The following is a 24,965-nucleotide window of genomic DNA, read 5'->3' as shown; positions in this document are numbered from 1 at the left end:
CCTTGCAATTTACTGCTTATGTGAAACTGAACGTTAGCTCTCTGGATCTCAAATTTACTTATCAATAAAATTGGGGTGTTGTACTAGATGACTTCTAAGATCCCTTCCGATGTGAATCTGTTATCCTATGATCTACTGTAATAATAACAAAGATAGCTCACGTTTCTACAGTACTGTAATGTTTACCAACACTTACATGTGTTATCTCATCTGGTATTTCCAACAACTCTGCTAGTGCAGGTGCTATTATCATTCCTATTTTATAGATAAAACTTTGGCTGTACAGGGGTTAAATGACTTGTCCATAGTGACAAAGTTAGTAAATGTCTGAGGTGGGATTTGAATCTCAGCGTTCCTGACTGAAAATTCATCTCTCTATAAAGAACTTGCAATCTGTACAATTAGAGAGAGATTTTGTCCATTGGACAAAATTACAGATCCTGCAGGTAGCACAAGCCTTGGTGTGTTATTACAGATTTCATAAATAATCCTCTTTTTCTGTTCTAATATGTATAAGAAAGTGCTCAAATTCAAAATAATTGTTTCAGAGAGCTTTTCTATCTCTGATGTATTCATTTGGAGTTCATTTTCATATAAGACATGAATTGTATTTACCTCCTGACAGTGTTGATGGACTCAATACGAGATAATGAGACTTTTTTGTGAATGGCTCTGTGGGAATTTATTTTGCTTGACCTCTGCGTAGTCGTTACAAAGGTTTTCTCTTCCCCCTTTTCCCATAGTGGGGAGATAAAGATAGAAACTAAAGAAATCTCCATCAACTGGAGAAAGACTGAATCAAAAGCCATTATTGCAATTATGTAATTTAAAGTTATCATCCTGTAAGAAACGGAGACAATTTCAGACACCTGGGAAGACTACGAACCGACACAGCCGGAAGTGAACAGAATCTGAACAATTGATGGTACAGTATAATGTCAATATCGGTTTTATTTTAAAGGTGCAATTCTGAGAGACCTAAAGAATAGTGCCAGGATCAACCACTATCGGACGACTTCTGATGAAAAACATTAATATGCAGAATGAGGAACATGTTTTTTGGGCATGGCCAAAGTGGGAATTTGTTTTGCATGAATATGCTTGTATGATACAGTTGTTCCGCATTTTCTTTTCTTTTTTTTTCAGTGAGTATGGAGGTGGGAAGAAGAAAAATTAATAATTTTTTTTAAAAATCGCATCTGCTTGATAAGTAAAAAAAATTAAAAACGTTAAAAACAAATTCAACTTAAAATAAGTAAGCATGTCATAAAACTCAAAGTAAACAAAATATAAAGTAAAATAAACGCTCGTTGGTTTAAAAATAAACATATCTTTCAGAAGCTATTGCGAAGCTTTATAGCTAGAGGAGAACTGCGAGCACTGCGTGGAGCATTAGGACAAGTGCGTGGGCAGCGCTCGCTCTACCGAAGTCGTGCTATGGGCTCCCAAGGCCCTACGGGTGCCTCGGGGAGTCAGCGCGAACCTGCCCGGGTTGGGGAGGGCCCCTGGCTCCGGAGCGGCGCGCACCTGGCCGCCGCTAGCACGCACGCAGCCTCTAGTTGGGGAGGGCTCAGTGTGCCGGGAGCTGGGCGTGGGGGGAGAGGAAGGGGGTGGGGGCGGAGCCGGCGCCGGCGCTCGCCGCGCGAGGCCCGTCGGGAAGGGGCGCCATGTTGGCGTTGGCGACGGCGGCGACGACGGCGGCGGCGGCAGCCGCGCTGTATTGTCATAAATAGGGCCGGCCCCGCGGGCTCGGGCCGTGCTACTGGGTTGGATGTTTCGGCTGCAGTGAGCGAGCTAGTAGTGAGAGAGTGAGAGCGAGAGAGCGAGCCAGCGAGCCTAGGAAAACCGAGGGAGCGAACGGAGGAGGAGGAGGAAGGAGCGAAAGGGGCCGTCGAGGGGAAGAGAGAACGACTCTTGCCAGAGGTGGAGGCGCAGGAAGCGATGAAAGAAATGTCAGCGTGAGTGCGGGCCGGGCCGCGGGCCGGCGAGCGAGATCCGGGCCGGGCGGGCGGGGGCGGCAGTTGGGAGGTGTCCACTTCCCGTCGCCCACCTCCCCCACCCCCATCGCCCCCAGCGGCCACGACCCTCGTTACTTCCCACTCTACCTGGGCCTCCTGCCGGGTCCACCTCCTCGCCCCTCCCCCGGGGGCTGAGGCTGTGGCTCTCTGGTTCCGTCTGCCCCCACCCCACCCCCCACCCGCGACGTGTCCCCCAGCTGATGCTGCTGAGCGTCTGGGGCGGGGGGATGGGGGGGGGCCGGAGCCTGTCCGGCACACCCCGTGGCTCCCGAGCGTGTCCGAGCCTCTCGGTGCTGCTCCCCCATCCCCACCCGACCTCCCGCTCCCCGTGGAAGCACGGGCTTCCAGACCCTGTCTCCCTTCTTCTGGGCTGCCGTTTTTGTCCGACGACCCTGGCCTCCAGGTCTCGAGGGGTGGGCTCCGCACTTGTCAGCTTCTCCCGCTTAGCTGGTTTTCTCGGCTGCTTCCACCACAATAACACACAAAACACCTTCCCCGTAGTCACTTAGTAAGTGCGCGTAGTTTGCTGGCTCATCTCAGTGAGAGGAGGCGCCTCAGTTTCCCTTTTTCACTGTAAGAGAGAGCTTTAACTTCTCGTCCTTCAAAACTTCATCTTCAGCTTCCCCTTAGTGTTAGGTCCAAGCCACTTCAGAATTTTGAAGATTGTTGCCTAGTTTTAATTTCTTGTTATAACTATTTTGTTATACTACCTTCTTATAATAACTTCTGTTATACCCTTTTATAATATAAGAACTATGTTATAAAGATCATATATAACTATTTTCAACTAATTGTTGAAATCGAAGAGGAAAGGAAATAATTCCTTTCCAACTGGAGGCATAACTGGAAAGATGGGGGTCTAATCCTGCTGCTGGGAATACCACTTTAGATGGGAAGATTTCGTTGGTATAGGTCAGGGCTTCTTAAACTTATCCGCTCCAGACACCTTTTCGCCTGAGGAATTTTTACATGACCCCGGGTATATAGGTATATAAAATAGGCATACATAACCTTTTACTATTGCCAAAATTTTCAGGACCCTCACATTCAGTTAGGGGGGACCACATATTGGGATTGCAACGCACAGTTTAAGAATATTTTGGTATAGGTGAAGAATGTCTACCGATTCAAAGCCCCAAGTAACTCTGAAACTTCAATCTTAAAAGAGTTGTCTAAGGCTTTGGAGAAGTTAAGTGACTTGCCCAGGGTCATTAGTATGAATCAAAGATGGGACTTGAACCCCCTCTTGGAATTGTAAGGCTGGTCCTCTAACCTCCTCCTCTCTCTTCCCTTCTCAAATATCGGGCAACAAAATGATTGCTAATGGGGATCTATAGTCATTGTTTTTTATTGAGTGTCTTCCCTTTTGTCGTTATGATTAAGAATCAATAAGTATTTTAAGAAGGATATTGTTATCCTTTGACCCTATTGCGTTATTCTTCCTCTTTTTTTTTTTAAAATGAGAAACAATCTTTGTATAGGTAGCTTCTAATACCTTTTTTTTAGATATGTACTGATTTTATAGATATGTACTGATGTTTTTATCACCTGATTGAATTCCTATTTCTGTATGTTTCTCATTGTTTGTCTTTTAGTCCAGAAGACCTGGAACTTGTATCAATGTATATTGTGTAGTGTCAAGCAAAGCACCATATGCATTAGGACATTTTAATTAGTACATTTGGAAATTTTGCAAATGGCCAGATGGACCCAACCCAAATAAAGAGAATTTGGATTAACTCTGATAGAATCAAAGGAGAACAAATTTCTATCTTCCTCCCTACACCTCCCCCTCTCTGTAAACCTATATCTATTACCCTACCTCCCCCATTCTGCAGCTTTTTCTCCTTTTTAATGAAAGCCTGAATATTTCACAGGTTCCTTTTAATTTGTGCCTGTTTGTTTCTCTTTAGTAAAGTAACTCAAATTTTCTATTAATAGTTACCCCCTTTCAGAGTGGATGGTGGTTTTTCTAAATCACTTTGTTGTTATTCAGTCATTTTCAGAGTGGATGGTGGTTTTTCTAAATCACTTTGTTGTTATTCAGTCATTTTTCAGACAAGTCTGACTCTTTGCAACCCCATTTGGGGTTTTCTTGGATACTGGAGTGGTTTGCCATTTCTTTCTCCTTTTATAGATGAGGAACTGGGGTAAAAAGAGTTAAGTGACTTGCCCAGGGTGACATAGCCTTGTCTGGATTTAAACTTAGAGATCTTTCTGATTCTGGGCCTGGTATTCTAATTACTGTGCCATCAAGCTGCCCCAAACTTGATAGAGGTTTACTAATAATTGACCTAAATAATACAAATTCTTTCCTTAAAGCCCGAGAGATATCACTTCCTTTTTTTAGTCTAATCCCACATCCCTTTCCCCAAGGTCTCTCTCCAGCAAGAGAATGTTCCCTTCTACCAGGACTAGGGAGAAGGAAATATAGTGAAAGTCCCTGGGGATACTTCCTGCTCTTCTATAGAACTTTTAGAGACTCATAGTATATATCAGTCTGGTAACTAAAATCAAGAAACACCTAGGTTGGAATCCGGCCTTTTACACTTACTAGTTGTAGGCAAGTGACTGTGTCTCTTGCTCATCTGTAAAATGGAAATAACATCTGTGATACTTAAACGTTTGTAAGGCTTAGTTGGGAATGCATGTAAAGTTAATATAATGTTTTGAATGTCACTGACCTTATAGATGATGGCATATTTAAAATAAAGAATATCTTTTTCTTTAAAGTATATCCTGTTTACATGAGTGAATAGTTCACAGATCGATTTTTCCCAAACTGAAGAGTTGCTAATTGTGTTGAAGTAGAATACAGAATTCTTATATCTGCTAAGTGTTATCTGGGTAGTAGGAGTTTAGACATTCATATGTGTATGAGCTCTGATAATTCTAGTTCCTTATCCACTCCTCCCTTCCCTCCCAAAACCCCCAACACTCAGACACTCTCTTTTTCAATCTCGAAGAATTTTATTAATCTTTTAAAAGTGAATCAATACAGGGATTAGCAATGCCTGCCCTTATGAATTTTAGACACACCTGAATTTTTACTCCTTTAAGTTTGATGAAAGTAGCACTGGCTCAAATTTATTCAGGACTCTGCCTTTGCACTGATTGTATAGGTAAGACAGTTTTCCTTAATGCTATTACACAGAATAGTCATATTCTCCATGACCTCTTCAAAAGCCAGAGACCAGAGAAAATCACAAGTACCTTTTATGACCAAAAGTCAAACATCACCCTGGTACAATGTTTATTAGTGCCTTTAGTGATCCCTTAAAGGGAAATTAAAATGTGATAGATGCACTGAACCAATGTTTCATGATGATTTTTGCTTTTTCCCTTTATTTATTTTCTTATGCAGAAGTGCTGTGCTGGAGACCCAGCGTCAAAAGCATTATGGAATCACATCTCCAATTAGTCTGGCATCTCCCAAAGAAATAGATCATATATATACACAGAAGTTAATCGAAGCCATGAAACCATTTGGTGTATTTGAAGATGAAGAGGAATTAAATCACAGGTATGTCATTCATTTAACAAATGTTAGACTGCCTTCCATGGTCAGGGTTCTGTGGTACTATAAGGCAGAGGTGTCAAACAGACATGCTGCATACAAGATTTCTCAGTGTAGTCTGAATCAGATTAAAATGTAATTGGGAGGGGGCAGCTAGGTGGCCCAGTGGATGAAGCACCGGCCCTGGATTCAGGAGGATATGAGTTCAAATCTGGCCTCAGACTTACTAGCTGTGTGACCCTGGGCAAGTCATTTAACCCTCATTGCCCCACAAAAAAACAAAAACCCCAAACAAACAAAATGTAATTGGGAAATATTTAACAAAATACATAAAAATACAATAAAACAGATAATACATTTTAAAACTATGTCAATATGTGGCCCGAAGGGTTCCTCATGTACAGGTAAGTGGCACTAGTTTCTATTTGAGTTTGACAGTAGTACCGTAAAATATACAAAGATGAATATTTCTGGCTTCAAGAAGTCTACATTAAAGATGAACATTTATATGAATAACTACAGTATGAGGTAGAATGGCAAATACCACATAAGGGATATATACAAAATGCTATTAAAAGAAAGATGGATTGTCAGTGGCATTTGGAATAAATGGCATTTGAGCTGGACCTTGAAAAGTATACTATAGACAGATGGAACAGAGCTAGGGAAGGACATTCTAAGGCATGGGAAAAGGTGTAAGCAAAAGTGTGGGTGATGTTTAGACTATTAAGTGTTCCCAGGTTTGGTTGGTATGTAGGGTACATAAAAGGAATTAGTGGGAAATTAGTTTAGAAAAGTAAGATAGGGATATTTGTAATCATTTTCTTTTATGAGAGACAGTATCCTGGGTGGAAAAGTTAGTTGCCCTACCTGCAGTTGGTTATCTTCATCTTTTTTTTTTTCTTTTTTAAATTGGGGGGGGGGTAGGGCAATGAGGTTTAAGTGACTTGCCCAGGGTCACACAGCTAGTGTCAAGTGTCTGAGGTCAGATTTGAACTCAGGTTCTCCTGAAATCCAGGACTGGTGCTTTATCCACTGTGCCACCTAGCTGCCCCCTCTTCATCTTTAAAATATTACTTACCTTGCAGGGTTGCTGTTAGGATCAAATAAGAGAGTAATTGTAAAGTGCTTAATACAGTGCCTGGCACATAATAAGCACTATGAAAAATGTTAGCTTTTTTTTTTTTTTTTTGGTCTACATGGCAAACCGTTTTTGGTCCTGTCCACTGAAACCAGCATTTCAAGGAATACCATTCTAGTTTAAGGACTTGTTTTTGTTTTTCTCAAAACTAAAACCTATTTTTTTTTTATTGTAGGCTCGTTGTTCTTGGCAAACTGAATAATCTGGTAAAAGAATGGATTTCAGAACTCAGTGAAAGTAAGGTAAGAGTCTTTTAAAATAGTAAGCCAGGAAATACTTAAGGAACAGACAAGACTCACTTTAAGTACTTGGCAAAATCATCAGGTATCAGAACTCTCAAGGAGTCATTTTGTATAGTTCTGTTGTCTAATCTAGATACGTGAGGGTTTATACACCCTTTTAAATTTTAATTTCAGTTCTTCTTGAAGATAAAAAGATTTGGTTGTAAATCTTTTAAATGTTTTTCACATTCCTTTGGCTTCTGCTTCCTTAAATAGCATGGACAGTGCATAATGATGCCTTGTAATTAAGAAAAAATAAAATTCTGATGTCACTTATTATACTATGAATACAGCAGCTTCCTCAAAGTCTATTGATGTGGTTGGATCATTCACCCCCATATTAAATAGCCCCATATTGCTGTGTTATGAGGACTTAGGTATACTTCATATAATATTTCTGGCTTTTCCATATTAACATGTCTTGCTTGTCTATCAGTGTGGCCTTCCTGTAGCAGTTTTTCTCCTTATTTGCTGCTTCTAATCTATTGTGGGTTTGGAGGTAAACTAGCTTAGCTTGTTAGAACTCTGTAGAATGAATAGAAAACTTAGTTAATGCTCTCATTTTGGTTTGGAATGTATTAATAACTTTGTGAAAGGCCTCATTCCATGATGGGGATGCAAAGATAAAAAACAGTGTAGTCTCTGCCTCTATGAAATTTATAATCTAATAATTGCACCTAAAATACTATGTATAATGTGATGAGAGCAAAGGAAATCAAACAAAGTGATCTTTAATCCATGAAGAAAAAAGAATTTTCAATTGGGAGGTTCAGGGAAGGTTTCATGAAAAATATAGTATTTGAAGTAGACCCTAAAAGAAGAAAACATTTGGAACAGGTGGTGATGAGGAGGTAATATTTTCCAGTTGTGGGGAACTAATAAGTCTGGAAAAGTAGATTAGTGCAAAATTAGTCCCCGAAAGGTTTTTGAGCATTTAGAGCGAGATGGTCAGACTTGTTCATTAGAAAAATATATTTTGGTATCTATGAGAAAGTTGGATTGAAGAAAGGAGTATCTAGAGGCAGGAAGACTAGGTAGGAAGCTATTACAAGGTACAGGTGAGACATGAAAGGAGCTTTGATTAAGATCATAATGAAAAACCTAAGTAGAAACTCTTAGCACATGTGATTTTCACAGAAATTCAGATTTGGAAGGGATCTCAGGAATCATCTAGTCCAACTCTTACCCAAAAGAGAATCTCCCTCACAACACACCCAACATCTCTTCAGCTTTTTAAAGACCTTCAAGGAAAGGTAAACCCACAACTTCCAAATGAAAACCATTCCTATTATGGGTAACTCTAATTTTCAGTTTTTCCCCTACATCAAACCTAAATTTCATCTGATTAGATTTTTATTCTTGTCCTAGTTTGTCAATATCTTTTTTTGAAGCTTACCTCTTGTCTGTTGTATTAGCTATCTTCAACTTCATGTAATCTGCAAATTTGATCAGTTTTGCTTCCCAGGGATCTCTTTTTACTGCCTTCTTGGTTCTACGTGATATTTGAATAGTTAAGGCAATCATATGTTAAATAATATCATAGATGTGTATCACAGTTCTAGCAAATTTCACTGAACAAATGAGCAGTGGCAAATTTGTACCAATATGAGGGAAATCTTTGATTGGAGCTGTTGGAAAGTAATGGGCTGTCCTAGAATATAGGGAGTTTACCCACCGATAGGAATCTTTAAGCAGAAATTAAATTCCTCAGGGATGTTATAGAGATTTCTGCTCAGATGTAGGTTGGATTAGATGACATCCTAGGCCCCTTTCAACTCTGAAATTTATTATTTATATAATTCTTATTTAGAGATGCAGCTAGATAGAAATAGGCAGGAAGATGTGGGTCCAAGTCTTACCTCCAAAACAATACTGGTTGTGTGACCGTGGGCAAGTCACTTAACTTCTCAGTGCCCCAGTCAGCCTTCTTAAAATTAGGTTGCCAAACATTTGGCAGTATGTATTGGTAGAAGTTTCATTACTCAGGACTTCCTTCTACCCTGCTACCATATGCCCCCTCCAGGGGAAAAATGACTATATTTTCACTTCATATTTATAGGTGGATTTAGTTCTTTTTTAAAAAAATTCTAATCTAATATGGATCATGTAGAATTGTAGATAAACCTGGATGGAACCTCAGGGGTCATGTTATCCAATGCCCTCCTTTTACTGATGAGGGAACTTACTATCCCAAGATTGCATGTAACTTGCATAAGATGACATGGGTTGTCAGTGGAAGAGCTGGGATCTACATTCAGATCCTCTAATCTTTTGGGGGGGGGGGTGCAGTGAGGGTTAAGTGACTTGCTCAGGTTCACACAGCTAGTAAGTGTCAAGTTTCTGAGGCCAGATTTAAACTTAGGTCCTAATTTAGGTCCTCCTGAATCCAGAGCCAGTACTTTATCCACTGCGCCACCTAGCGGCCCCCGAGATCCTCTAATTTCTAATGTAAATTACTTTCTGTTGAACCACTCTGTCTTTGGACAGGCAACCACCTTTCTCATCTTCCAAGTTAATATTCCATTTGTCTCATATATCCCATTTTATCTCGACCTTTTGTCGTTACTGACTCATCCAAGAAGATTATTCCTGCTTGCTGGTTTTACTTCAACCGTAAACCAGGATCTGTTTTGTTGAGAAAGAGTTGGGGAGAAAAGGTTACAAAGTTCCTAACTTTTCAAAAGTTGTTCCTCTCCTGTCTAAGACAATAACTTTACTTCCAACCTCAGGGGAAATCACAAGATATCCAACATGCTTCCCCTGCAATTATTGAAATGCCCTTCTTGGATAAAATCATATTTTTCAGCATAACTAGGAGCTAGTTTGGGAAATTTACATTTAGATATGACTACTAAAGGTAGGGAGGTAGATTGTGAGGCCTCACAGTATTTTCTAGCCCTTTGGTTCTGTAATTGGCACTAATAAATTCACTTAGCACTATACTTACCAAATACTCTTGACTTTAATCCCATTGGTTTATTCATGTACAGATTTTGAGCTGTGGGGAGTTTAGAATAGTGTTTCAGTGTTTCCTACTTACTCAAACACTTGAAATTCTGTAGGTTGTATAGATTTGTTGGTAACCTTATTATTTCCTATACATATATCCTTTATTAGGTGTGAACTACTCATTTATTTGAGGTATTCTCTAGTGCCACATGATTGACAAGAGAATAATTTATTTCAGATGTGAATGCTCCCTGAGGTGGGAAAATGTATTTTGGTATTTGCTGTGTTTATATAGGTCATGATAATAGATTCGTAATAAAAGTTTCAAGAAACATGAGAATGAGATTTTAGTGAAGTAACATCATTTGGATTCTCCTAAAGTTTTTGAGTTTGTTTTTTGTGGTTGTCTTTTTTTTTTTAAACAAAGTGGTTTAAACTGAAGCAACATTGGGTTTGTTACCTACACTTTTCATATGTTTATAGTTTTGCCTGTAAAAGAACTTGATTTGTGCTTGGCAGTGCTTTTTAGACAGTTCTCTCAGTGGCTTGGATAAAGGCATGCTCATCAAATTTTCATATGACAAAGTTGGGAGGGGTAACACTGAATGACAAGATTGAAAAATCCTCAACAGGCTAAAGCTTTGGGCTTAAATTGAATAAAGCATTAGACTCAAGTACAAAAAAAAATCAACTTCATATATACAAGATGGGAGAGGCACATCCAGATAGCAATTATGCTGAAAAAGATCTGGAGATTTCAGTGGACTTCTCGCTTAGTGTGAGGCTGGTATGGTGTACTAGCCAAACAAGCTAATGCAATCTTGGGTTGCATTATAAAAAGCCAAGAATGGGGAAGTGACAGTCTTACTGTACTCTGCTCTTGTCAGACCTCATCTGGAATATTGTGGTTGCTCAAATCCTGGGAATCAGGATTTGAAAAGGACACTGATAAATTGGCATCCATCCAAAGAAGGGCAACTGGGATGATGAAAGCATGTTGAGCTGGAAGAAGAGAAGATGCAGGGTAACACTATAGATGTCTTGAAGTACTTGGGGAAACTGTCATGAGGAAGAAAAAATGATTGAGTTTGTTTTGTTTGGCCCCAAAAAGTAAACCCAGGAATATTGAGTGATAGTTGCAAAGAAGCAGATATAGGCTTGATGTCAGAAAAACTGTCAGAGCTGTCCAGAAATGGAATGGACTGCCTCAAGAGGTAAAGGTTTTCTCTTACTTGAAGTTCTTTAAACCTTCAAGGCTAGATGTTTTAGTGGGGATTTCTTTCATATATGGGTCTAATTGATTACTGAGATTCCTTCCAAATCTTAGATTCTTTAAAACATTATTACCAGCCTTACTTGCTTTCCTGATCTCCAGTCCCTTATCTCCAGCTGCTTGCTGAACTCTCTACCCCATCAGCTTCTCAAACTCATAATATCCAAAACGGAATTGATTCTCTTTCTTCCTAAAACCCTTTCTCCTCCAGACATTTCTATATCTTTCTAGGTTCTTTGATTCATCCCTCTCCCTTAAATACCTCCCTTCCCCAGGTGGTACAGTGGATAAAGCACTGGGCTTGGGGTCAGGAAACCTGAGTTCAATTCTAGCCTCAGACACTAACCAGATATATGACCCTGGCCAAGTCACTTAATCTTTGTATCAATTTCCTCAAATGGGGGGTGGTGATAATAATAGCAGAGAATCAAATGAGGTAATGTTTGTAAAGTACCTGGCACATAGAAGGTGTTCTTCCTTACTACATTACTTCCTTTGAAGTGCCAGCTATCTGATACAGTGGATAGAGTTACTAGATGTAAAGTCAGGAAAGATCTGAGTTCAGATTTGGCCTTGGACATTTCCTACCACTGTGACCCTGAGGAAGTCAGTCATCTGCCTCAGTTTCCTCATCTGTAAAATATGGTTAATAATAGCACCTCCTTCCCACGGTTGTTGTGAGGATCAAATGAGATAATAGTTGTAAAACATTTAGCACAGTACCTGGCATCTAGTAGATAATACCTAAATACTAGCTATTATTACTCTTAAGGTGACCATCTAGACTGGCCTGTTTGCTGATCCCTAAACTCTATATTGCATCCAGGACTTCTGTGCCTTTGCACACACTGAAATGCTTTCTCTTCACTCTTCCTCTAGAATCTCTAGTTGTCTTCAGGGCTCAAGTACTGTGCCATATCCTGCAGGAAGCCTTCCCACCCCCAAATTATAACATATATACTTATCTATATGTTGTATCTTAAGAGTAATGATTGTGTTTGTATCTTCAGTGCCTGGAACAGTGCTTCATATGTCATAAGTCCTTAATAAAGGCTTGTGGCAGTAAACTGGATAATTTGTGACTGATTTAGCAGATAAGAGGTCAGAGAGATAGGAGAACTGGGAGAGAGCCATGTCATAAAAGCCTGAGAGAAGAACAAGGAGAAGAGATTGATTAACAGTGTCAAAGGCTGCAAAAATGTCCAAAAGGTTGAGAATTGGGGGGGGGGGGGAAGGTCATTGCTAAGTATTTATTGTTTGGTGTGTAAATAGTAGTAGACCTTATACAAATTTCAGCATTAGTAGGGCACATGGTTTATGGTATGTCTGTAACTTTATTTTCAAACACATTTAAAACCTTTTCAACTTGGGTAATAACCACCATACTAACAAAGTTAAACATTTAAAACTATGAATATGGAGTATTGTATTTAGTTTGGAGCACCACGTTTTAGTAAGGACGTTGACAAGATAGGACATCTTGACAGTCCATCAGGTTGGTGACCAAGATAGTGAGGGAACGAGATATTTAGCCTAGACAAGAGAGGGCTTGTGGGGAATGTTAAACTGTCTTTGTGTATTTGATGCTATATAAAATGGAAAAGGTATTAGATTTGTTCAAGTCTTATTCCTGAAATACTAATACCCCACTAACCCAAAGAAGGTATTTGTGATTTTAACATGTATAAATGTGTTTGATTATGTGGAGGGTACTTCAATTAACTGGAGGAAATACAAGGAAGTATAATACTATCCTTACAAGCAAGGAGCTTAAGTCTATTTGAGGAGATGAGAGAAACTATGTGAGAATAGATACTAAATGTCAGAGAAATGGTACAGGAGGTCTTAATTATAGAAGTTCAGAAGGGAGAGCTCATTGTGGTCTAGGTGGGCAAGGGAGGGCTTCATAGAGAACCACTGGATCTTGAAGGATGGTTTCAGAAAAGTGAACAATAGGGGAAGGAAGTCTAGGCAAGGAGAAATAAGTGCCAAGGCACAGCACTTAGAGTGTACAAGGTATGTCTGGAAGAGGACAAAAACACCAGTTTGCCCAGAGCAGCTATGTAACTATGGTGAATTACTGGGAATATTTAAGGAGAGACATGATAAAATCAGACCTGGGCAGTGGGAAGATTAATCTGGAGATGTCATGTGAAATGGATTGGAGGGTAGGGAGGCCCCAAGGCCAGCTCATGTAGTAGTTCTGAACTAGGAGTTGTTGATGGAACTGTTCCAGGTAGGACAGAGATGCAAAAGAATGCCTCCATATCAATCAGAAAAAAGTAGAGGGATTTGAGGGTTGATTATCTGTATGGAGGGAGGGGGCCAGGAAAAAAACCAAAACACCTGATGTCTTCTCTCCTGGGTTCACCCGTATCAGCTTTTCCCCTCTTTCATCTCCCTTTTTTATGTTATGTTTCACCATTAGAATGTTAGGTCCTTGATAGGAAGTGTCTGTTTTGTTTGTATTTCCAATACTTAGCATTGTGTCTGGGACATAGTGTTTAATGCTTTAATCTATCTTCTGGGTTCTTATGTTAGGGAGAATAATAGTACCAATGGTAGAAATAGAGAAATCAGTAGGATCAAACAGTTTGGGAATTGGGGGGGGGGTGTGATATATTGGTTGATTAATTCCATTTTTAGTATGTTATTTGAGGTGATTGACAAGCATTGAGGTAGAAATTAGGCTAGTTGGAGATGCATGACTGGAACTTGGGAAAGAAATCAAGGTTTAGGAGTCTTCATCTTGGAAGTAGTAGTTTCAGGCATGAGGGTAGGTTTAGTATATCTAGAGAGAACAGGGGGCCAGAGGCCTTTTCCCACCCCCATTGCCATATTTAGTGGATTTGGGGAGGAAACAGCTAAAATGGAATAAATAGCTATTCATTGAAAGAACCTAGAAAATATATCACTGTGAACACTGAGGAAGGAGAGGATTAACATTGACCTCTTGTGTGTTGGAACATCGTTTAGCCTCATGTTTTAAAGAAGAAAACTGAGGAAATAGCATAGATTTGGCAATGGTGAAGAGGGTGGTCATTAGTGACCCTTTTAGTAGGTTGATAAAGGCAAAATCATCATGTCTGGCATGAGGGAAGTGGTAGTACCCCTAGTCAGACTACATCTGGAGTATTGTCTTCTATTGTAGGGACCGTGTTTTATTTAGTAAGAACAAGGACAAACTACACTGGGTCTGAGAGGATGAGGACAGCAGTGGTGAGGGGACTGAAGAAGAGAAATTATATTCTTCTTGGCCTCTGTAAATAGAATTAGAAGCAATGTGTGGAAGTGACAAAGGTTAATTTAGATTCTACATAGGAAAGATTAGTAATTAGAGCTGCCCAAATATGGATTGTGTTACATCAAGAAGCAATGGGAGGGCAGCTAGGTGGCGCAGTGGATAGAGCACCAGCCCTGGAGTCAGGAGTACCTGAGTTCAAATCCAGCCTCAGACACTTAACACTTACTAGCTGTGTGACCCTGGGCAAGTCACTTAACCCCAATTGCCTCACTAAAAAAAAAAGAAAGAAAGAAAGAAAAGAAGCAATGGGAAGATAGGTCAATGCAGTGGAAAGTGCTAAATTTGGAGTCATGGGATCCAAGTTCAAATCTTGACAGCCACTGCCTGTCATCATTTAACTTCTCTGGACCTCAGTTCCCTCATCTGTAAAAAAAGAAAGGGGGGGGAATGAGTTCAATGACATATAGAGTACTTTTAGCTCTAAATCAATATGATAAATAGATGTCTGTATAATGACTTCATTAGGGATATTATAGCGGGAATTTCTATTCAGGTATAGTTTAAACTAGATGAACTCTTGAGTTCCCTTCCAAATCTGATATTCTAAATGAAAGTAGGAAGAAAACCAGCTCTGTCAAGCAAAATTTATTTTGTAAATAGAGAACTGTGGTATAATTTTATAAGTCTGTTCTTAATTTGAACTGTGTTGTATTGATATTATTTATCTCAAAGAATGTGGTGTTTCTCCTAGATTTTTGTATTCAATCAAGAATTTGTTTAATTTCATTTTAGAATCTCCCACCTTCTGTTGTGGCTAATGTTGGTGGTAAGATTTTTACCTTTGGATCATACAGACTCGGGGTACACACTAAAGGTATGAACTTTTATATTCTTTAGTATTTTAACAACAATTTTTAGCATATTGTTTCTTAAAGGGGGGGTATTTTGTTTGTATTTGCAGGTGCTGATATTGATGCACTTTGTGTTGCACCCAGACACGTGGAAAGATCTGATTTTTTTCAGTCCTTTTTTGAGAAACTCAAACATCAGGATGGAATTAGAAATTTAAGGGCAAGTATTATTCTTTTGGTATTTAATAGTGATGATAACAAACATTTGTTTTTATTGATGAACTATAGAGCCTATCTTTGGGGGGGAAATATTTAAAATGTTGGATTACTTTTCATAAGATTTAGTTAGTGAAACTTCACATTTCCCTATATTTAAAAAGTACTCTTGGCCATATTAAGTAGAAAAAGTTGGGGAGGACTGAGAAGAAAATACTGTTTTTATAAGTTGAGCCAAATTGTACCTAGCACATTTTGGTGAGTTTTTTCTTTGAGTATTCTCTCTGGTGAAATACTCTTGGGAATAGAATTTTTTTATAAGTCTAGTGTTTTTCCTAAGGAATTGGTTTGAATTCTGCTTTCTGAGTTCTTGGAATCTGATTCTTATAGCATACCAAGAAGACTTAGTATCATATAGGCAAAAACACACTTTCAGAATATAGAGACCTGGTTTCAGGTGCCAGTTCTGCTGCTTCCTCATGCTTTGACTTTTAGAGGTCCCTTAACTCTCTGTGCTTCACTTTTCCTCATCTGTAAATGAAAGGGATCAGACTAAATGATCTCTTACTACTTCTTCCAGCCCTGTGTCTAATTGAGTAGAATAAGTAAGATTTTTTTTTTGGTGAGGCAATTGGGTTTAAGTGATTTGCTCAGGGTCACACAGCTAGTAAGTGTCAAGTGCCAGGGCCAGTGCTCTATGCACTGCATCACCTAGCTGCCCCAGTAACATCATTTTTGAAGGCAAGATCATCATTGGGCTTTCAGCACCTAATGATGTTTTTAGGAGTTCAATATTTCAAGAGGCAGCATGTCACGATATGTGTGTATATAGATATAGATATCTATTATCTCTCTCTATATAGATATAGATACAAGTATATATACATATACTTATGTGATGGGGAGTGGGAGCTGGCCATGGTGTTAAGTCGTGCCTCTGATCCTTACCAGCTTTGTGATCCTGGGAAAGTCACTTACCTTTTCAGTTCCCTAGTTCCTCTCTAAAACTGCTCAACAGTTGCTGACCTGTATTATCAGAGGGAATTTTCTCTACAGGAGTTACTTCCACTAATGAAATGATGGCAGATGACAACCACCAATCCTCCCAACCCCCCAAAAAGACCAAAACAACAGGCCAAGAAGTTAAAATCTCTCACTTAGTAAATATTAAGCAAACAAACAAGGGCTTACTGTGGGCTAAATACTAGGGAAATAAAAAGTTTAATAGCACAAAGTCCCTGACTTCTTAAAGTCTAGGGCAGCTATGTGGAGCAGTGGATAAAGCACTGGCCCTGGAGTCAAGAGGACCTGAGTTCAAATCTGGCCTCAGACACTTGACACTTACTAGCTGTGTGACCCTGGGCAAGTCACTTAACCCTCATTGCCCCCACCCTAATTAATTAATTAATTAATGTTTAAATAAATAAAATAAGGTCTAGTGGGGGTAGAAGATATATAGGTAGCAAATATACAGTGATATATGATAAGTAGATTACAGTTACAAGGTAGTGTTATATGAAGTCTAAGGAGAAACTTTTATTTGTGGGGGATAAGGGAAAGCTTTCTGGAGGGGTGTAGCATTTGATTTGTTTTAATGAATTCATAAATATCATAGGAACTCAAACTGAAAGGGACCTTACAGATTGATGATAGTCTCAACGCCCCTCCACAGCATTTTACAGATGTGGAAACTGAGGCTCAGTGAAGTTGAGCAATTTTCCCACAATTACAAAGGAAAGTGAGTCAGAATTCAAACCCGAATCTTCCTAATCCAAATCATCTGCTCCTTCTGAACACTATGTAGTTAGATAACTAATTCAAATCAATTTATAACTGACTGACGAAAATAGAAGTTGGAAACTACAATGCAAAAATGATGGGATTTCAAAGGCCTATAATTTTAACACTCAAGTAATTTTTCAGCCTTGCTTATTTGTATGTTTCCATTAACATATTGGGCATGAGCATACATACATTGTGCAAAAGGAAGTTTTCCTTCCATATAAATTTGGCCAGCTCCTGAAAAGGCACTGAAATAAACTAACAGTACTTCTTAATGTTTTCATTACCAGATTATATGAAGACCTTTTTGAATTAAGGAAGTCCAGGTCTTAACATGCTTATTGTATTAATGGTCCTTTCTCAGAACTGTATTTTATTTTCTGTTAAGTCACATGTTTAATTGTTCATTGAAATGTTTGATTTAGCAAAACTAGTCACAAGTGACTATGAAGTATTTATTAAGGATCTAACCAAGGACATGGTTTGTTTATTTTCCTGGTGAAATTCATGATTGAGAACAAATACAATGTGAAAGAGCCATATGCTCCCTTAGAAGTTAAAGAAGACTGGGGCAACTAGGTGGCGCAGTGGATAGAGCACTGGCCCTGGAGTCAGGAGGACCCAAGTTCAAATGCGGCCTCAGACACTTGACACTTACTAGCTGTGTGACCTTGGGCAAGTCACTTAACCCCAATTGCCTCACCAAAAAAAAAAAGTTAAGGAAGACTGAGAGGAAGTATATATACCCATAAAAAATAATAGTTTCTTGCTTTACTTTGATAGGCAGTAGAAGATGCTTACGTGCCTGTAGTCAAATTTGAATTTGATGGTATTGAGGTAAGATTTGTAATATGAATATTACAAAATATTTCACTGATAACTTTTATTACTTTACTTGACATGGATGGCTGAAATAATTTTTGTTTAAGTAATCACAGTTGTCTATTATATTGTTATATCTGCTGTAAGATTTATTTGAGCATATATAAAAGCTTCCTTCTTTTCCTTTCAGTAAAATTTCTAGACTAATAGTAGTTAGAACTCTTCATAATTTTAGATATCTTTTATATAAAACTGTTTTCTTTGGGTGGTTCTATTTTTAGTTTTTGTCTTAATGACTTTTCTATTTTTTTGTTCATTCTCAAGATTGACCTTGTGTTTGCAAGATTGGCCATACAGACTGTTTCTGATAATTTAGATCTACGAGATGATTCACGTCTCAGAAGCCTAGATATAAGGTGTATCCGAAGCCTCAATGGTAAGATTTAAAAGAAAAGCCTCATATAATATATTTGAGAATAAAATTCTTTCTAAAATACTCGATGAATCTTAAGTTAATGTGATCCTCTTTTAGTAGAGAGATAAACTGAGGTTCATAGAAGTTAAATGACTTGGCTAACACTCATAGCTAGTATAATGGTGGGGTCAGATCTCAGGTGGTCTTATTCTGAATATCACTGTTATCACCATACCATATTACTTAAAGCTAGCAGTCAAAGGATTTAAGATAAGTGCTTTTTTAGTGTTCAGTCTCATTACCTGTATGCTTTTAATTTGCAGATCCTAGGTTTGTTCCCAGACTGTGCACTGAGCTCATAGGGGGCACCAAAGGATAAATTATTGAGTCAAATACTTAATAAACAGAACTTTTAGGTATCTTTCAGTCTAGAGGCACCGTGAAAAAATTACTGAGACACTATAAGGGCTCTAAAAACTAAGAAAGTTCTGAGAACTTCTGCTATAAAAGACTTATTATATCATTTTTTATAATAGTAAGTTCTCAGAAGATAACCTGTTAATATTTTCAATGCCTATCACATTTTTAGCATTTGAAAAGATGTCAGTGAGTACATGAAATAATTGAATTAGGGAGGGAGTTATTGTCCTAATAATACATAAATACTCTCTATCTTTCAGGTTGCAGAGTTACTGATGAAATTTTGCATTTAGTGCCAAATAAAGAAACTTTTAGACTCACTCTTAGAGCAGTCAAACTGTGGGCAAAAAGTAAGTATTCAATGTGTGTTTAAAAATATTTTGGAAATAAGACTGCCGTTTATAATTGTCTTGGGTTTTGCCAGCAATTTGTAAGCCTTTAACTTTGACTAAAGCACTTGGCCCTCAGCGGAATTGACGTAATAACTCATTTATGTAGTTTTTTAAGTTTACAAAAAGTAACTACTGCAGATATTATGACCACTACTTTACAAATAAGGAAATTAAGATTTAGAGATTTGTCCAAATTCACATAGTTCATACATTCTGAATCCTGTGCTTAAACCCAGGTTTTTTGACTTCAGGTACACTATACTCTGCAGTATACACCCACACTACATGAATTTTCACCTTTACATTTTTTAGTAGTAGGGTGGAGAGAAGTCATGCTTTGCAGTTTGAAACAGCTTTGTGATGTGCAATATGGTGAGTCATTAGGCTTCATTGTTTTACTTCCAGTGCCTTGATAAATATGCTGCATTAGCCTTCAGCTTGACTTAATGAGTACTTGGAAGTTAGAACTTCTAAAGATAGTCTAACAGATGATATGGTTTATAATTTAATTCAGCAAACATTTATTAAGCACATACTTTATGCTAGGCAGTAGAAATACAAAGACAAAAATGAAACATTCCTTTCAGCCAGCTCTATTGGGGGAGTAACTGTAACATGTAAACGCATAAACAAATATAAGGTAATTGGAGGAGAGAGCACAAACAGTTAAGAGATTTAGGGAGTTTCATAGAGGAGCTGGTAACCTTTGCTGAGCCTTGGAAGAAACCACAGATTTTCAGAGCTGGAGTTGAGGAGCCAGTGCATCCAGGAATGGATTTAGGGAGGTGGGGGGAGGTTGGAGGACAACTCTGTGTCAAAACACAGAGGCAGAAGAGAGAATGTTATGTCAGGGAGGGATGAAATGCTAGTCTAGAAAGGAAGGATTGTGGAGGCCTTTTAATGCCAGGGTGAGGAGTTTAAATTTTATCCTACTAGCATTAGGGAATCCCTGAAGATTATTGAGTTGGAGAATAAGATCAGAACCCAATTGTAGGAACACGGATTCAGTAAATGTGTTGAAGGATGGACTAGAGAAGAGGAAGATTCTTGAGCTGGAGAATGAGAAGAACAGAATTGTATTATAGGAATGCATTAAGTATTTATTTGCCTATTTACAACTTCCACCCACTGATCCTAGTTCTGACCTCTGGGGCTAAATAAAAAATAAGCCTTTTCCCAAATGACAGCCTTTCTAATTCTTAAAAATAGCTGTCATGTCCCCATCTTGGTCTTCTCCACATTAAACATCTGCTCTCTTGACTGATCCTCATATGACATAGTTCTAAGGCCCTTCACCATCCTTGCTGCCCTCATCTGAACACACTGCACTTTATCAATATCCTCTGTAAAATAATGTGCCCAGAACTGAAAACAGTGGAGCAACCAACAATTATTTTTCAAGCACGGTCAAGTATGAGATGAAGGAAAATCACTTTAGCAACAGGATATGGGATGGCCTGCCTAGGGGAGAGACTTGAGGCAGGGATACCGAATAGAAAGACCCTAATATGGTAGAGAAAAGGGATAAAAAAAACTTCAGCTAAAGGAACTAACAAACAAACAAAAAATTATACTTCACTCTGTATTCAGACACCATCAGTTCTCTCTCTGTAGATGGATTGCATTTTTCATAGGATCATCAGAGTTGTTTTGGATCATTGCATTGCTGAAAATAAGCAAGTTATTCACAGCAGATCATCTTACAGTATTACTGTTATTTTGTATACGGTACATTTCATATTGCATCAGCTCATGTAGGTCTTTTCAGGTTTTTCTGATAGCATCCTGTTCATCTTTTTTTTAATAGTAAATTACATTTATATAGTACTTTAAAGAGAGATTTCCTTACAATAAACCCATGAGGTTGATTCTTGCAACAATAGTAATAGATAATATTTATACAGTTCCTTATACCTGATTTCTTCATAATAGCCCAGCAAAGTATCATATGTTTTATCACCATCATCAATCCATCCTCATTGTCATCAGTCAGTCCCCATTTTCACCCAATCATCATCAATCAATCATCATTTTAGTCTTACATTACTCTTGCCTCTGCCTCAAAATTTTTTTCAGTTCCTACTGTTAACTGTTTCCCTCTATCCTTTTCCCTTCCCCATGATATTTATTCTATTTTCTATCTTCTTTTACCCTATCCCTCTTCAAAAGTGTTTTGCTTCTGACTGGCCCCCTCCCCCAATCTGTCCTCCCTTTCACCCCTCCCTCCTTATCCCCTTCCCCTCCTACTTTTCTGCAGTTAGATTACTCCACTCAATTGAGTTTGTATGTCATTCCCTCCTTGAGCCAACTCTGATGTGTTAGTCCCTTTTGTTGGAAGCCCTCCATTGCCTCTGGCTTCCTAATGCTCAGGATTTCTTCTTGTTCCAAGGCCCTGCCTTAGGCATGTCAATGGTAATCAGGACCTTAGAGACTGTACTGAAAAGATGGAACTCACCACCAGCATGAATTCATGCTTGCTACCAGCTCTCTGGCCTCATTCCAAGATAGGAAGGCATGATGCACACCCAGTGTGATAGGGCCTATATCTCCTCCCTCACCCCAAAATATGGAGAGACTCCCCAATTCTTCTTCTTTTTTTTTTTTTTTAGTGAGGCAATTGGGGGTTAAGTGACTTGCCCAGGGTCACACAGTAAGTGTTAAGTGTCTTGAGGCCGGATTTGAACTCAGATACTCCTGACTCCAGGGCCGGTGCTCTATCCACTGCGCCACCTAGCCGCCCCCTCCCCAATTCTTCTAAAAGGGGACAAATTTGTCCCCTGCATCTTATTGGCCCAGATCTGTCGTTCTGTAATCCTTAGGTTAAGGATTAGCTTTCCCTAAAAGGAGACAAAGCTGTCTCCTTCAGGTCCTACCTTCCTGGACTTGGTGGGTGTCCATGAGTTGCTCTACCCTGTTGACCTGCTGACCAAATGAGTTTCCATGAAGAAGTGAGGGAAGCCTCCTTTACCATAGCTAAAGAAAAATGCCACTGTATCCTTGTTTTGCATATTCTTGCTGTGTTAGGGCACGATAAACTCCTTTTTGTCAAATGTTTGATGACTTAAGAGCATTTCATTTTATCCCCAAAGCGAACCTGAACTAAGTGCTGGTGTTAAGCCTGCCTCTTAACACCCAGAAAGCACCACACACTTAAAGCATTCAGCTCCCATTTTGAGCCTTTAAAAGCACAGGTTCTGGCCCTCTTTAGGCACTCAGAGGCTTGTAATCTCTACATGTGGTTCCCCTTCAGGGCAGGCTTTCTGTTACTTTTACCCCTGGAGATTTGAGCTAACTTAGAGCTTTGAGATACCGGCAGTGGTGGGTGTTAGCTGTGGTGATTGGGTTCCCAGAGCCTGTAGCTTCATCATAAGATAGGTGAGAGAGGACACCCTATATGTGGAACAAACACTCAGTTCCCAATCTGAGTGCTTAGAAATAGGTTTTACGGGACCTTAGACACACTGGGACTCAGGATTTGTGATGGATCTCCTCTGTGTTGCTTTCTGTAACAGATGCTTACCTACTACCTCTAATTTCATTTTTTTTTAAATGCCATATTTTTGCTTCATTTGTAACTGAATCTGTGAGGTTGCTTTTTACATGGCCTAAATAAGGTCCTTATTAAAAAATATGAAAAGTGGGGCAGCTAGGTGGCGCAGTGGATAGAGTACCGCCCTGGATTCAGGAGGACCTGAGTTCAAATATGGCCTCAGACACTTAACACTTACTAGCTGTGTGACCCTGGTCAAGTCATTTAACCCCATTTGCCTCACCAAAAAAATATATATATGTGTGTGTGTGTGTGTGTGTGTGTGTGTGTATATATAATGAAAAGTGCCCAATAACACTATTGAATCATGTTAAATTAATATATTAGTTGTGTGTAATGCTAAGGGATCTAGTATTATAAACTAGTATTATGACACCAATGGCTTCCTCTTTGATAAAATTCACATAAATAAAATAGTACATTTTACAAATATTTGTATGGTCATGGTGCACAAATTAACAAGGCTTTAACTTCCAAATCATTTTTTTAAATGCTTTTGGTGAGTTCCACTTTTTTCCTTTTTTAAAACTCTAGTAGACATTAGGTAAAATGAGTATGCATGGTGCTTCCCAACCTAAAAATAACCAGCTTAAAAATGACTGTTTAGGAGCAAACATTACAATGGTGCTTTTAGGGTAGTGGTGTCAAATTCAAATAGAAAGAGATCCCTATAGTCTGCATATTGACTTAGAAAACCACAATTAGCATTTTCTATGTTATATTTTTATTTTTGTTAAAGCATTTCCAAATTATATTTTAATCTGGGCCCTCAGGAGTTGACATTTCTGCTTTTAAAGAACATGTATGGTTACAAGTAGAGAAAGGGAAAAAAATTGTAGGAAAACTGGAATAGCTTAAAAGAACTAACCAAAGAGATGTATCTTAGAAGGCTAGTCTCCTAAAAATATGCAACTTAAAAAGTTGCTATTTTTTTATATTACCTGAAATTCCATTAATTCAAGGGTGCATTTATATTAACTGTATTCTTAAAGATTGGACATTTGTTATTTCTTGAATTAAATGATCACAGTTATTTATATCCTTGTTTAAAAAAATCAGATCATTTAGGTGATGATATCTATATTAAGAGAATGGAATGTTTTATTTTAGAGGGAGAAACGAAGGTGTAGAGTGTTTGGATTATGGGGCGCTTTATAGGTTAAGGCATTGGGGGAGAAGTATCTATCATTAGAGCAGAGAAGATGACCACCAGAAATTGAAATTTTTTTTTTCATGGAAGGAGGTAAGTAGGTACCAACACCAAATTAAACTAATTTGATAATTTTGTTTAGGATCTACTCTGACCTAGCAAAACAGGAGAAATGGGTTTTTATGGGCTTTTTTGAGAATTTAACCTTGCTTATAGCATCTTTCTATGGGAAAACTTACATTGTTCATAATTTAGGGCCTTGCTTTACAGATGGCATAATTAGCATTACTTAAGGATCTTTTGTTGGGGGTGGGGGCATAGTGAAAATTTAAATTAAGTTTAAAATCTTTTCTTACAGGTGGAAAGGTACTACAAATTTAAGAATAACACATGTAGTTTAAATAAATATTCATTTATTCTAGGACGTGGAATTTATTCCAACATGCTAGGATTTCTTGGTGGTGTTTCTTGGGCAATGCTGGTTGCAAGAACTTGTCAGTTATATCCAAATGCTGCAGCATCAACTCTAGTCCACAAGTTCTTTTTAGTATTTTCAAAGTGGTAAGTTATTTACCTCTCTAACTTAAGTTTTCTGAAAATGAATTCTATAAATTGTTAGTAAATTGAAGTGGTGTTTTTTTGGGAGACTTCTCCTGTTTTGTATTTCCTCCTAACTTCTAATTTACATTACTATAAATTTCATCTTCCCATAGAGTTGCTACTTGGCCTCTCATATAAAAGTAGAGCCCCATTATAACAAATTTTATATCATAGCAAATTTATTTACTGTACTAAAAACATCGTTAACTTTGAATAGCTATATAATATCAATTATTCTTTGAAAAATTGGACTACTCTGCTAAAGTCATTCTTAGGTGCCTTATGCAATGGAATACAAACTCTGGCAGGTCCTAGCAATCTGATGAGACTTTGAATAATCTCCT

General features: G+C 38.5%; 1 protein-coding gene across 3 annotated transcripts in view; it reads left to right on the top strand.

Annotated features, from left to right (window-relative positions):
* The first annotated feature begins 1,665 nt into the window (after positions 1–1,665).
* Positions 1,666–24,965, top strand: part of PAPOLG (poly(A) polymerase gamma) — a 42,244-nt gene continuing 18,944 nt past the window's right edge. For 2 of the 3 annotated variants that reach the window (XM_043985001.1, XM_043985000.1), the window contains exons 1-9: positions 1,666–1,958; positions 5,383–5,541; positions 6,852–6,918; positions 15,216–15,297; positions 15,385–15,494; positions 18,056–18,109; positions 18,419–18,530; positions 19,190–19,279; positions 24,444–24,582. In XM_043985001.1, coding sequence (XP_043840936.1) covers positions 1,942–1,958; positions 5,383–5,541; positions 6,852–6,918; positions 15,216–15,297; positions 15,385–15,494; positions 18,056–18,109; positions 18,419–18,530; positions 19,190–19,279; positions 24,444–24,582 — 830 coding nt within the window. In that variant the 5' untranslated portion in view covers positions 1,666–1,941. The remainder of the gene's footprint in view (positions 1,959–5,382; positions 5,542–6,851; positions 6,919–15,215; positions 15,298–15,384; positions 15,495–18,055; positions 18,110–18,418; positions 18,531–19,189; positions 19,280–24,443; positions 24,583–24,965) is intronic. The other variant, XM_043985002.1, reaches the window with a different exon arrangement.

Source organism: Dromiciops gliroides, chromosome 2 (assembly GCF_019393635.1).
Source record: "Dromiciops gliroides isolate mDroGli1 chromosome 2, mDroGli1.pri, whole genome shotgun sequence".
Lineage (NCBI taxonomy): Eukaryota > Metazoa > Chordata > Mammalia > Microbiotheria > Microbiotheriidae > Dromiciops > Dromiciops gliroides.
This window is presented reverse-complemented; position numbering and strand designations above follow the sequence as displayed.